General features: G+C 43.7%; 1 protein-coding gene across 2 annotated transcripts in view; it reads left to right on the forward strand.

The window, feature by feature from the left end:
* Positions 1-15061, forward strand: part of USP13 (ubiquitin specific peptidase 13) — an 81833-nt gene that overhangs the window by 40437 nt on the left and 26335 nt on the right. For both annotated transcript variants that reach the window (XM_045030673.1, XM_045030674.1), the window contains exons 7-10: positions 4279-4373; positions 7216-7403; positions 10000-10071; positions 10318-10411. In XM_045030673.1, the coding sequence (XP_044886608.1) occupies positions 4279-4373; positions 7216-7403; positions 10000-10071; positions 10318-10411 (449 nt within the window). The remainder of the gene's footprint in view (positions 1-4278; positions 4374-7215; positions 7404-9999; positions 10072-10317; positions 10412-15061) is intronic.

Below are 15061 nucleotides of genomic sequence, written 5' to 3' on the forward strand. Positions count from 1 at the left end.
TTAAGACTCCAACAGAAAAGGATATTGGGATAGCATTCCATGCCACACAGTATTCATCTTTCCATTTCTTCCTGCAAGCCCTCTGTTTTTGCTTTCCTTTCATTTCCACCCCAAATTTTTCTCATCTTCTCTTGTTTCCAGTGTTTCTGTGGGGATCATCAGGGTGTCTTTTCTTCCACTCCCCTCCACCGTTTCCCACCACTGTGAGCCTGGCTTTTCCTTGCCACCATAATTATTTCTTTTCTGACCCACCTCTGTTCTGAATCTACTGTGATCTGCTATACCAGGGTTCGGCAGCCTTTCAGAAGTGGTGTGCCGAGTCTTCATTTATTCACTCTGATTTAAGGTTTCGCGTGCCAGTAATACATTTAAACATTTTTAGAAGTTCTCTTTCTATGTCTATAATATATAACTAAACTATTGTTGTATGTAAAGTAAATCAGGTGTTTAAAATATTTAAGAAGCTTCATTTAAAATTAAATTAAAATGCAGAACCCCCTGGACTGGTGGCCAGGACCCGGGTGTGTGAGTGCCATTGAAAATCAGCTCGCTTGCCGCCTTCGGCACGCGTGCTATAGGTTGCCTACCCCTGTGCTATACCAGTGTGCTTCAGACTCAGCCACAGGGGCCCTCTTCTCCCTGCTCTGGGATTTGCTGCACTTGATTTTAGATAAATGAATTCCTTCTCTCTCCTCTTCTTCCTCTCTTCTCTAAAAGTCACTGTGATATTTTGTAGTATATTTAGCTGCACAGTTGAAGGTGTTGAACCCATGAAACGAGAGCTGGGCTTGAGCAAAGATTAATGGCTCACGTATCCAGGTTCCATTTCTACTATTCCGTTGAGCTGTGGTTTCAGGTAACAACTCTCTCGATCACAAAAAAATTGTCTGAACTAGGGAAAATAAACTCCCAGCTTCCATGTTGATAAAGGTAGTCACCCTAGATGTGTGTGTGTGTGTAATTTCACTCTGAGAAGCATTCTGAACTTTACAGTCTGTTTGGCTGCTCATGACTTAACCATAAGAGTATGGGAATGTCGTGAGCTCCTGTATATGGATGAAAACATAATGTCTTCTGGGACGCTAACACTCTCACAATGGAATTCCGGCAGAGGGACATGCTATAGCCACACAAATACCAGCAGGGTCACCCATGACTAATGTTAATGGAGGGAATGCTGGACTAATCAGCGTAACTTAAGGGCCACTCCCTGGCTCAGGAGGCTTAACTTTTACAGGCCAGTAACTTGACTAACCTTTTTAAAAGCTGCATTAACTCTTAGGATACTGGCTAATCCCCAGCATGAAGGAAAAAGTTGCAATGAGGTCAACACAGGACCAGGACCCAGGTATCCAAGCTCTTGGGGGGCAGACCAGATGCCAAGATTTCATTCAAGTTGCCAGGTGACTTTTTTGCTGATGAGGGGAGAAGCTCTCTAGCTGCTAGGAGATGGGGCATGCTGAGGACTCTTGGGAAGGGGTACAGCTGTCCTGAACTGTCTTCCCCTGTGCTTGCATCTCCCCTAACTTGTGCACCTAACAGGACCTCTCTCTCCCTGCAGCTTGTTCCTGTCCCTCCCTCAGGCAGGGATCTGGCAAGGGGGGAGTAGTCACCGAGGGTGGTCTGGCATGGAGAAGTGCGGGGAAGTGGGTAGACAGCATGAGGCTGTCAGTGGAGGGCAGGGGGTATTCTGGTGGTTAGGTGTAAAGATGGGCCAGGGAACTGTGCTGGGTCCTGTCAGGTTCTGGGGAGGGCTTGGGAGAGGGTAAACAGGCCTCTTGCTTGAGGCAGGAGAGAGAGATGATGAGGGGGCTGCTGACTGCAGTGTGTCTCATCAGTGTGTCCTTCACAATAGAAGGGGCTGCAAACATTATTTACTTGATCAGAGAGACAAAATCTGCACTGGACGGAAGTCTGTGACGGGACTCGCCTGGTAAATACTGAACAGTGGGACCTTCCCTTCCTTTCTGTCCTCTCCTCAGATTTATTAAACTCCACTTCCTTGGGAAAATATTGTCACTGGAGAAACCGTGCTTCCCCCATCAGCTCGAGCTCTGCCCTGAGATAACAAACGAGCACAGGGTTCTCTCCCTGCCAGGGCAGACTCAAGCCCATATGACCCACACTAGCATGCCTGGGCCATGGATTTCCCTGCTGAACCTGTTTTTGTACGGGGGCCAGAGGGTCGGCAAAGGAGATTCCTGTGAAATCCTGTTCAGAGCCCAGAAAACCCAAACTGTTACAGCAAGACAAAGTATTAGGGACTCTCTGTCTAGCTTAGATACTGTAGAGATGGGGTCCGTAAACAGTAAAGTACCTGACTGTTAGTGGAAATGAGGATCATCTACATGGGAAAGTTATATTGGTGTGAGCAAAGGTGTGAATTTAAACCAATATAGTTACACCAGAGTAACTCTTATTCCAACATAAGTGTCCACGGGGTGAAGTGAGTACATTGAGTTAACTGGTAAAACTTTCCCTTGTAGACAGGCCCAAGGCATAGAGAAGTTAAGTGACTTTTGCACAAGGTCACATGTCAGTCTGTGGCAGAGCAGGGATTTGAACCTAGGTCTCCCACCTCCCAAGTTTTGTCTGATCAAGGAATATTGGTCTCATGTTCTTACTAGTTTTTTTAGTAGTTATCCTATTCAGTCTAGCTTTAGTCATTGCTGAGCAGTTCTTTAGAGGGTTTGATTGGAGCTTTATACATTAAAACTAATATTCTTACTATGGGTATTCTCTAAGTAAAATGAAGATTGCTTGCCATGTGTGTAAAAAGCATATTTTGGCATTTTAAGTGTGAATTCTCTCTGTCACACATTCTCACACTGGTATCCTGCAATCAATTATTTTGAGAACTAATGCAGTCTTGTGATCAGGCTCATGCAACTTTTACCAGTATGATGTATGGGTTTATATAAATCTGGCATTCCATAATAGCGGAGCATACCTTAGGCGTGTCATATCAGTCCCAAGGCTGATATCCAACAATCCTCGTCCACCAGGAAACTAAAATAACAACCCTGAAATGCAGGTTGGAAGGTTTTATTCCTATTATGGGAGATATTTTATAGATCTATTTATAAGAAGTTCTATGAACCAGATGTGATCTATGCAGTTAAGGATAGGAATTTTGTTGGCAGACATTTAAGTAATGTACGTCTTACTAAACCTGGAAGTATCTAAGATATTTCTGTGGCCCCCCATTAACTCACAGTCTTACAGATTTATAGATTCAAAGCCAAAAGGGACCGCTATGATCATCTAGTGTCTGACCACAGTGTATAGCACAGGCCAGAGCATGTCCCCAAAATAAATCCTAGAGCATATCTTGTAGAAAAACATCCAGTCTTGAGTTAAAAATTGTCAGTGATGGAGCCACCATGTCCCATAGTAAGTTGTTCTTATATGTATCCTCATTGACACTCATGTGAGGTAGGGCACTGCTATTATCCACATTTTACACACACAGAATGGACTGATTAAGTGACTTGCAGAAGTCTACACAGGGAGTCTGTAGCAGAGCTGGGACTTGAACCTGGGTTTTCTGCATGCGAGGCTAGTGCCCTAACCCCTGGACAGTCATTCTTTTCTTAAATAGAATGCTGATTTTCTGAGGCCCTCCTGGGTTATTATTACTAAAACATTTACCTTTGTTTGTCATTGGATGGATTTCTCTGTGCTCCTCGATCATTCCTGCACCACAACAGGAATAAGGGCAAAGATGTTCTCCTTGTGCCTTTAGCAGCAATTGGTGACCGATGTAATATCATTAGTAGTCAATCAACTGTTGATGTCCATAGTTCTAGTGCCTCTGTCTGTATCTAATGTCTGCACATGCATATATACAGGTTCACAAAGTTTCAAATGATCACATAATTTGAAAATAATCTCTATGTTGAAAATGTAGATTTGCTGCATAACTGATGTTTCTGTGTGTTTTTGCTTCTTGCATTTAGTACACCTCGCATGTTTGTATTGCTTTTCTTTGGAAATCACAGTAAACTTTTTTATTTTTTTAGGAAACTTTAAATCCGATGAAAATATAAACTTTGTTTTAAGAGCATTTAATAACGCAATTGTGTTGTGGAGGGTAAGATACCTTCCAACCTGTATAACTCTGTATATACTTTTGCAAGTCATACATCAATGTTGGTACTATCAATAGCCCAGTCTGTAAAGGTAGTACTGTTCTTAGAATGTTTTGTTGCCATTCCTAAATAAAGCCAATAGGTAACATTCTTTGCATCATCACCTTTGCTTCTCTCTGTTTTGTAGATATCTATTCTTTTGATGAAGAGGAGGCAGTTTTAGATCCACATATAGCAAAACACTTGGCGCACTTCGGGATTGATATGCTCCAGATGCATGTGGTAGGAAACTCATCTTTTATTTAGAGTCTCTCACATTCTTCTAATTAGAAAAAAATAAATTATCAGTGGAAAATAAAATATGATTCCTAAAACTAACTGCCTGAGATTGTAATGATTGTATTTAGCTTGGTGAAGAATATTGTCAGCTACTACATGTTGATTCTCTAGGCTCTAAATCAGTATGGGTATGTCTACACTGCATTGTTAACTCAGATCTTTGGGATCCAGGCTTGTGGACTCAGTGTTCCCAAGTCTGCACTTGAACACTCACACTGCATTTTAAACCTGGGTTTACAATTAGTGGACCTGGGTCTCTCAGCCATAGAATCATAGGACCGGAGAGCACCTCAAGAGGTCATCTAGTCCAGTCCCCTGCACTCACAGCAAGACTAAGTATTACCTAGACCATCCCTGACAGGTGTTTGTCTAACCTGCTCTTAAAAATCTCCAATTATGGAGATTCCACAACCTCCCTAGGCAATTTATTCCAGTGCTTAACCACCCCGACAGTTAGGAAGTTTTTCCTAATGTCCAACCTAAACCACCCTTGCTGCAATTTAAGCCCATTGCTTCTCGTCCTTTCCTCAGAGGTTAAGAAGAACATTTTTTCCCTTCCGCGTTGTAACAACCTTCTGTATACTTAAAAACTTTAGCATGTCCCCTCTGTCTTCTCTTCTACAGACTAAACAATCACAATTTTTTCAATCTTCCCTCATTGGTCATGTTTTCTAGACCTTTAATCATTTTTTTGCTCTTCTCTGGACTTTCTCCAATTTGTCCACATCTTTCCTTGAAATGTGGCGCCCAGAACTAACCCTAACCCAGAACTGGACACAGTACTCGAGTTAGGGTGTAATCAGCATGGAGTAGAGTGGAAGAATTGCTTCTTGTGTCTTGGTTACAACATTCCTGCTAATACATCCCTGAATGACGTCTGCTTTTTTTGCAACAGAGATCGACTCTGACCCCCAGATCCCATTCTGCATCACTCCTTCCTAGGCACTCTTTTCCCATTATGTATGTGTTTACGGTTGCTGGAACTGGGTCTGTCAGACATGCTAATGTGTCCATGATGCATTTAAACAGACCTGACTTGGATCTGCAGCTTGAGCTGCGTCCACACTGCAAAATTACAGGGCTTGGACCCAAATCACAGCAGGACTCAGTCTTGGAACCAACCCCGTAGCAGGGTTTTAGGACCCTCGTCAGATTGATTTGTGTGTGGACAGAAATGGGGGGGTTGAATTCAAACCTGGGTCAGAGCCGAGGCTTAGTGTGCTGTGTAGACATATCCCCTATGGTTTCAGGAGCTGAAAATTGCCTTCCAATAGAATTCCTTCCTTATCTGAAGTTTACATGCTTAACTTTCAGAGGTTAGTGTGTCACTACCCACAAAGATAAGAAAATCCTCTAAATAAAAGAGAAGAATATTGAGGTTTTTTAATTATAACGAGTAATGTTTTTAATTTCACAAATAAAAAAACCTGTTGCACATTTAAACATAAGATAAAAAGTCAAAATCCACCAAAGATAAGTGGAGTAAGTAGCTAAGGCTCAAATCAAAAAATAATTAAAGGGACAGTTTGGTCAAATTTGGCCCCAAATTTAGGTTTTGTGTGTGTACAAATATATATTTACCTTCAGCATTGGAGGCAGTACTGTATAGCCTAAAGGATAGAGACTAGATTGGGACTTGGGAGAATTACATTCTATTCTTGGCTTTCTATTGACCTGCTGGGTGACTTGGGTAAGTCACTTCCCATCTCTGTGCCTCACTTTCACCATATGTAAAATGGGGATAATGATACCTACCTCTTTGTAAAGCACTTAGAGCTCCATGAATGAAAAGTGCTATATAAGAGGTAGATGGTATTATTATTATTATTATTTATTACTTATTATTTATTTGCAACCTGAGCATTGCACTCTTGTGTCCGTGAATGAGAACCTGAAAATTAAATGGGTCTGAAGCTGACTAGTCAGTTTCACTTTTGTTCATAGTCTGTTATCATTGTCTGAGCTGACAGAAAGCAAACAATAAACTGCAAAAATAACAGTAAAAAGTTAAATTTCACTTTTGAAATATTCTCTCAGTTCTAATTATCAAAATATGCTGTTAATATTGATGTGAAAACTAGTTTATTTTAATAATCACTTTTAGAAATGGAAAATGCCTATTTTAATGAGGAAGCATGAAAATTTTGATTTCAGTGGGACCTGGATTTCACCCAGTGACAAAAGTCCCATTGACTTTAGTGGGTCCAGAATTTTACCCCTTGCCTTCAGACCTGCCAGTAAAATGCCTAACACACTGGTGATCTACTGCTATTAATATACAATGGTGTTGTGAATGGTGGCTGCAAATGTAGAGACACCATAGCTGTGAGCAGGAGAACCTTCACCACCACCAACTGAGGTCTCTCTCATTTGAGCTAAAGGCAGAAGTGAAAGCGAGCTGGTCCAGTACGGCATACTGGACCGGCTTCCCCAGGCCAGCGATTTAAAGGGCAGCCTGAGCATTGCAGTCTTGTGTCAGTTAAGTAACTTTCACCCCTGGCCTAAAGGAGCACTCTTTTAGCTGTGACGGAGGAGCAGGCAGTCATATTCACTAGGACCAGCCTCTAGAGGAAGAGTTGTTCACACATACTTAGCCAGTTTATTGCAATAGCAAGAAGCTGTTGGTGTTTTGATTTTGAACTTTCTTCCCTTGGGTTGGAACTTTTTTACTTTCATTTTGAGTTGGGTTCTTCCATTTTATGACATGGACAGCTAAGTTGGTTTATAATTAATGCATCATAATTGCAGATATATTTAAAAAAAAATCAAACTCCTTTGCATTCAGACAGAGAACGGCCTAAGAGATAACAACATAAAGCCAAGAGTCTCTGAGTGGGAAGTGATTCAGGAATCTGGTGTGAAGCTCAAGCCCATGTATGGCCCAGGATACACTGGCATGAAGAACCTGGGAAATAGCTGCTACCTCAGTGCTGTCCTGCAGGCCATTTTCAGCATCCCAGAGTTTCAGCGAGCGTAAGTAATTCTCAGCAGTGCTTTGCGCAGGCTCTGATGTCACAAAGCTATTATTTATGTAATCCATATAGTATTTCAGGGTGTAACTCTTATTGTAAATGGCTGTCTTCCAGCCAATTCAGTGGCTTGGCAGAGAGTGTTTGCAGACTAGGGAGGAGGAGGTCCAGAACTCCTACTGCTTTTGAAGTCAAAATCCCTTTTGACTTCATTGATATAGGATTGATCCCAGGCTCATAAACTTCAGCCTGGTCTGCACACAGTTTCTGTGCTGGCATCTGTTTATCTGTGGTACTTGAATGGCTCCCATCCCCCTAGTATCAAACTGCTTTACCATCTTTAATGTATTCATTCTCTCAACACCCTTCGCTCACAAAGAAGTGCTGTTCTCCCCACTTTCCAGCTAGGGAACTTAGGCACAGGGGATTCCTGAGGCTAAGTGACTTGCGCAGGATCACAGAGGAAGCCTGTGGCAAAACGGGGAATTGACCATAGGTCTCCCAAGTCCTATGCTAGTGCCTTAACCACTGGACCATCTTTCTTTTAAAGGTACAGTAGTGTAACTATGCCAGGCATGTGATTTTTGTCCCCCAATATATATTAGATCAGTACAACCCCTAGTGTGGAAGCAGTTACGCCAGTATAAAAGTGCATTATATGGATATAACTTATTTCCTTTCCTGCACGGGAGTAAGGCTACATCTACACTGCACTTTCGTCAGTAAAATTTTTTGTTGCTCAGGGGTGTGAAAAATACACACGCCTGACCAACAAAAGTTTTGCCAACGAAAAGTGCCGGTGTAGACAGCGCTTTGACAGTGAGAGATGCTCATCCACCGACAAAGCTACTACCCCTCATTGGAGGTGGTTTTATTTTGTCGCTGGGAGAGCTCTCTCCTGGCGACAAAGAGCGGCTACACTATGTACCTTACAGTGGCACTGCTGTAGTGGCACAGCTGTGCCGCTGTATGGTGCTCAGTGTAGACATAGCCTAAGCTATACTAGTGTAAGCACATTTATACCAGTATAACTGTGTCCACACTAGGAATATTATACCAGTATAACTACATCAGTATTTAAACCTGTACAAATTTTGTGTGTAGACAAGGCTTAAAAGAGAGATGCATATTGCCAGCCAAAGCTTGCTCTTGATAAAAATCTCAGCTTTGCAAGTGGGTTGTTTGTTTAGTTACTTTCCTCTGCTGAGTGAGAAACAAATGTTGTTGTTTTCAGTTCATTTAGGATATTTCTCTTCCTTATTTTATATCTCAGAGTTTTTCTTGACAGTCAAAGTTGAACATTCAGCACTCCCAGGTGAACAGCTGTTTATAGTTGTTTTTGGAGAATTGCACATAGCTGAAGATAAAACTCAGCATGTTCCTTTATATACCAACAGAAGTGTATGTCTTGAAAGTGACACTCTCAGATCTTGGACATCTTCCTAGATTTTCATGTAGCACTTGCCTTCTGGAAAAGAAGGCGGGGGGAGTGTGGAATTTGTTTTTGTTTATTTACTTATCCGTATGGAGTGGTGTCTGCAGATTCATTAACTCCTTCACTGCAGCACCCTTGTGCCAACTTCCCTGACTCAGTTTTCAATGTAATATCCGGACTGACTTTGCCAAGTGCAGCTGCTTTCAGCAGCATGATTGTTGGACCTGTCCGGAGTGTTTGGCATCACTGATATAGTGAAGATTTTTAATGACGGAAGATGTACCAGGCTTAACTTGGACATATTCTTTCAATGTAACCCTACCTCCCTGGAAGATCTTCGTTGTGTTCTGATAAAAACTGCTTGCCACGCACTGCACACTGTGGCAGCACTGAATGGACTAACATACTCTTCAATGCCTGTTGAAAAGGCACAAATTAGTCTATCTCGCTCTTTGAAACTGGGCATCAGAAACTTGTTTTCAGACTGCAGACCTTACCATTTGTATGATGTATATCCAGAATTCACTTAAAGAGCCATTGATTAGGAGCCAGGAACTCATTAGTTCTAATCCTGACTCTGCACGTGGGCAAATCACTTATTGTCTCATAGAGGTTACTTATCTCATAGAGATGTTGTGAGACTTAATTAGTGAACGTCCATGCAGTACGGTACTCTAATGAGAGTAAATGCTACTCTTTGTAAGTTTGCTGTCTACCTGTCCATGGTGTTTATATGACTCTCTGTATTTGAGTGCCTAACAATCTTTAATGTATTTATCCTGACAACACCTTGTGATGTTGTACAATGCTACCATTTTACAGATGGAGATCTGAGATACAGAGAGACTAAGTGACTCTCTCAAGGTCACACAGGAGGTCAGTGGCAGAGAAGGAAATAGAATCCAGATCTCCGAAGTCCCAGTCTAACACCCTAACCATTGATCTATCTTTTCCCTCCAGTTAGGAGCTTCTAGAGCAGTGGGAGATTGTTTGTTTGCATGGTGGTGGTGGCTTAAGCTTGTCACTACAGAACTCTCCCAAGACATGAAGCTAACTTAAGTATCACTGCAGAACAACCTGCTAGGGTATCCAGGCGTCTTAGCAAAGGATCCAGATAAACTCACCTATAATTTTTGACCATTTCTCTTTTATTCTCACTGCCTAGGTATGTGGGAAACCTTCCGAGAATATTCGACTACTCGCCTCTAGATCCAACACAAGATTTCAACACGCAGATGTAAGTACCAGGTTCCTATTATTAAGCATATTGAGCCAAGGATGCTACGGCAAACTAGCTGTAAATAGTAGGAGAGCATCTTGACATGGTTTGGGGAGAAGGACAGGGGAGGAAGAATTGTAGGTATATGTTCCAGCCTAGCTAATTGTAGACCGTAAAGAGATTTCAAGGAGTTAAAGTTACTGTCAGTTTCTTTGCTCCAAACCTTTGTCTTTGTGTTTCTTGTTCTTCCCCTTCTCCCTACAGGGCTAAACTAGGACACGGACTCCTTTCGGGCCAGTACTCTAAACCACCAATGAAATCTGAGCTTATTGAACAGGTGATGAAGGAAGAACACAAGGTATTTGCCTGAGCATTCGCAGCCTGATAACTAGGTAAAAGTGACGACCTGAGAAAAGAGAACAGGTGCTGGCTATTGGAGAGCGTGGTGGTGCAGTTGATCCCATGCAGCATGTTTAGCAAGGTGTAATGTGCAAGATTCCCCTCAGGAATCTATTAGTCAGCAGCTATTTGTGCAAAGTTTTAAAGGGACCAGTTTTTTTGCTAATAGGGTATTCTGCTGCTCCAGCTGTGCCATGAAATCTTGTGCACATATGTAAAGGGACAACAGAAGGCTATTTTAGAGAGCCCTAAATATTTGGGATTGAACTCCTCAACCTGGCTAAAGCTCAAAATGAAGGATAATGACCCAAAGGGCCTGATCCTGTCACCAGTGAAATCCAGGGCAAAACTCCTGTTGATGTCAGTGGCATCGGGATAGGTTCCAGTATGGAGAACAGAAGAATATTTAATGGTGCAAGAGACTTTTGTCTCTGTAGGACTGACTTCTTTATTGTAAATAATGCAATTTTATGACTTCTGTTTCATAATTCACCACTTCTGATTAGCGATGGGCCAGCCTAGGAGGTGGCGTTCAGATCCCTGTCTAATCTGGAGTTAAGGGTGTAGTTCATAGCTGATGGTGTGGAAAACTTGTCGGATCACAAAATGTCAGCTGTCACTACCTTGGAAACACAAGAGTAAAAGTGGGTTTTGATACCCTCCATCCTGCTGCCGCTGTAGTTTCAAGGAGATACAATTGTGGCCCATGTCTATTTTATGACATAACTCATTTACGGTAAGAATTGCTGACAGCTGCTTTGTGTGGAGTGGAGATCAGTTTGGGTCTAAAATAAAGGCAGTCATAGAGAGGCACAGTGTATTACAGTCAAACATCTGTAATATATACATAAGGAAAGGGGAGAGAAGGATTTTTTCCCTAGCCTGTCTCATATAGGACCTCATCCATCCATAATAATGAGCACTCGTAGTGTGGAACTGACCTTTTATTGCAAACAGTAGAGCCATACATGGGCAGTAATTTTGCAGTAGCAGAGACATTTTGTAGTTCCTGAAAGTCCAGTATTGTCCTTGTCTAATCTCTGGTTTGCTGTTGCATCTTTCCTTTGTGGCATGAACGTTAGATCTTTTTCTAATGCTGCATAAACCATTGCTCCTTTTTCAGTTTGCTTATCAGAGCCAGCTAAGGCTGGTATTGCTGCATCCACCTACCTCCATATTAACTTATCTGCACACTCTTCTCTTTAAACGGTGGGTACCTTACACTTTTATTCATACAACAGTTAAGCAGCCTATCAAGCCTCCTGTATATCCTACTATCCCTTGATCCTTATCACATCAGTCATTTTTGAACAAGACATACTAGGCTCAATTCTTGTGTGAGCAAGGGTCATGGATGCTGTCTGGTCCCTGGTAAATAAGGGGTGCCAGCTAATCTCCTACCTCCTCTTGCACAGGTGCTCAAGGGAAGGTTTGCGGGAGCTGGTGAGGCAGCTGGTGAGGTGGAGGAGGGAGAATGACTTTGGGGACATCATTTGTTATGGGACAAGGAGTGCAGTTGCCACCTTCCCCCCCACCCCACCCCCAGATCTTGTTACAAGGGTCTTTATGAAAGCAAATCTCTCCCCCCCCTTGAATTTTTCTGAAATGATGCCCATGTTTGGGAAAATCAGGTTCCTTGCCCCAAGCTGTAAGGGGGTAGGTTGAACCCCCAAACTGTGGGAATTGCCTGTTTCCTTTCTGATGGTTACATTATTTTACTTTCTTGTTACAAACACTAACCCGCAGGGATTCATAGAATCATGGCTTTTAAGACCAGAAGCCGACCTCCTGTATAACACAGGCCATAGATTTTTATCCAGGGTGGGCCCTGGCTGGCTGTCGTGGTTATTTTCTCCTGAATCATTCCACCAGTTTACACTTTATTAGCAGCCAAGGAGGAATCCAGGATGGGGTTCCATCAGCAGTTATTCCCAGGGCAGCCTCTGGCAGCTTACCACCCTTCCCCCCTATCCCCCCAAGGGTGGTGCTCCCAGCAGGCATGAGGAAGCCCTTTGTGAGTGGTGTGGACTTGCAAAATGCGGCATTGCATGCTGTGTTCTAAGGAGGGAGCCCCAGAGGGGAAGTTTGGATTTAAATCTCAGCTTTCCCAGGGCTCAGTTCGGGGCGTGACGTTGTGAGGCTCTTGGTTGGGCCCATCACAACGTACGGTGTGAGCTCTGAAACGTGGATCCAAGTCTGGGGAAGGAGGGTGCTAGGCACATGTTTGGGACTCCAGCTCCGTCCCATGTTAAGCGCCATGTTCTCTTGCGTTATGCGGCAGCGTTGTTTTTGCGGACCCTCATTGGCCACTGGGCAGAGATGTTCCCTCTCCTCTCTAGGAGCTTCTCCACAATAAATTGGGGCTAGGAACATCGGGGCATATCTCACCTAGTCTGTTCCTTGCCACTACAGGGGCTTCAGGCATTGGTGGCACCTTGATCTCTCCTGTACTCAGCCTGCGGCTCACAGCAGTTTAATCTAACTAGTCATTGGGCCATAGGTGCTGACTCCGTGGGTGCTGGAGAACCCATGGGGAAAAATTAGTGGGGTGCTCTGCACCCACCGGCAGCCAAGCTGTTTGGCAGCATCAGCAGGAACGTGGGGCGCTCAGGAGGAGGCAGGGAAGAGGTGGGGCCGGGGTGGGGATTTGGGGAAGGTGTTGGACTAGGGACAGGGAGGGGGCGGAGTTGGGGCGGGGACTTTGGGGAAGGGGTTGGATGGGGGCGGGGCAGGGCGGGGCCTCATGGAAGGTGGGGTAGGGGGTGGGGCCGGGGGCAGAGGGGGGTTGAGCACCCATGGAAAAGAGGGGAAGTCGGCATTGGGCCTATGCATTGGGCTCAGTCTAGGGGGACCTTGGTGAACTTTAATGGCCTGCGTTATACAGCAGGTTAGGCTTAGAAGATCTAGTGCAGAGACTCTCAAACTTCACTGCACTGCGACCCCCTTCTGACAACAACAATTATTACATAACCCCAGAGGTGGGAGCAAAGCCTGAGCCCTGCCGCTCTGGGCAGAGGGGGCAAAGCCGAAGCCCAAGCCCCACCACCCTGGGCGGGGGGGCCAAAGCCCAAGGGCTTCATCCCCGGGGGATGGGGAGGCTGTAACTGGAGCCCCACTGCCCAGGGCTGAAGCCGAAGCCAAAGCCTGAGCCCTGGGTGGTGAGGCTTGCGTTTGGGCTTGGGCTTAGACTGGCTGGATCCTGGGGCCAAACACCAGCCCTGGCGACCCCACTAAAACTCTGTGGTCCCGACCCACAGCTTGAGAACCACTGATCTAGTGGTTTCTTCTGGCCTTAAACTTTATGAAACCATGGACCACAGTTCATCTTTCCTCTGTCTGCAGGGGGTTTCATTAACTCACGTTTCTCTCGCTCCCCCTCTCCCCCTTCAGTTCAAATGCTAGTGCTTCTAGGCTTCCCTTATTTTCATCCGGCAGTCCCTGTTGGTGGGGTGACTTTGTAGTATCCTGGAAGCAAGCCCTTAGTTACCATGAAAATACAGTGCTCTCTTGCCAGACGCATGCTATAGAGGTTTATATCTGTGCAGCTGAATAACCTCAATTTACTTTGATGCTGTTTTGGCAGTAAAATTTTGGATCTAGTTTGTATTCGTGTCCCTGCCAACCTTTGTTACCCAGAGCCCAATACGGAACATGAAATTTAAGCAGAGACCAACCCTCCCTCCCACCAAGGTGGGATGTTTGGAAACAAAAGGTCAACTTGTAATGGATACTGAAGATAGTGTGTCTGGAGGGGAACTTTCTTTCTTGGAAGAAGCATCTATGATAAAATCCAAGATGTATTTTTAGATATAACAGAAGCTGGACATACTTTTGTCACAGAAACAGAGTGACGGTTGTCGTAGTTACCTATATTATACTCCTCACCACTCCCACTTTCTTTCTGATGCTACAGAAATTTCCCCCTATTATCCGATATCCTTATTAAAAGGGAATTTGTCAATAGACAGATTTTGAAAAAGGTGGAATCTCTGGTTTGCAACTGTGGTTTGCATCATCTAAAATCACATCTCAATGAACGCTTCTCCTGAATGATTGCTTTGCCAGTGGTTTAGTCCTCGGTTTACAGAAGCTTTGGTGAATCTGCTTGCGTTTCATTTATTAAAAGTTAAGAACGAACGTTAATGCATCATTAACACTGAGAAATGAAGGATACAGTTTTCAAGAAGTTCAACACCTCAGTGCTAAGGTGTCTACAGCGACTAACTTGTTGCATATCCTACGGATGTTTAACAAAACAAAGGGCAATGTCTTAACTTTCACATTTAATGGGCTGAGGGGGATTAGCATGAAAACTGCATCTCCACCTTAGCTACAGCATTTGCTACTGTGAATGTTGTAATAAACTATCCAGAGCTTTTTGCAGAGTAACATTTGGGGCTAATCTCTGCCAGTTAATTCAATAGAAAGAGCGCCATCCATGGGCACAAAAGAATATGCATTGTTCATAATTCAGTAGATTCAAATGTCTTCCTGTTTAAGCAGTTTTTAACATGGTGTCAGGAGTGAAACAGTTTTTACTGTTTTAATTCTTTGTTGTACTAGGGCCTTGTTTAGAAAGTTGCTGGCGTCGACATTTCCCACTCTCGCT

Source organism: Mauremys mutica, chromosome 9 (genome assembly GCF_020497125.1).
Source record: "Mauremys mutica isolate MM-2020 ecotype Southern chromosome 9, ASM2049712v1, whole genome shotgun sequence".
Lineage (NCBI taxonomy): Eukaryota > Metazoa > Chordata > Testudines > Geoemydidae > Mauremys > Mauremys mutica.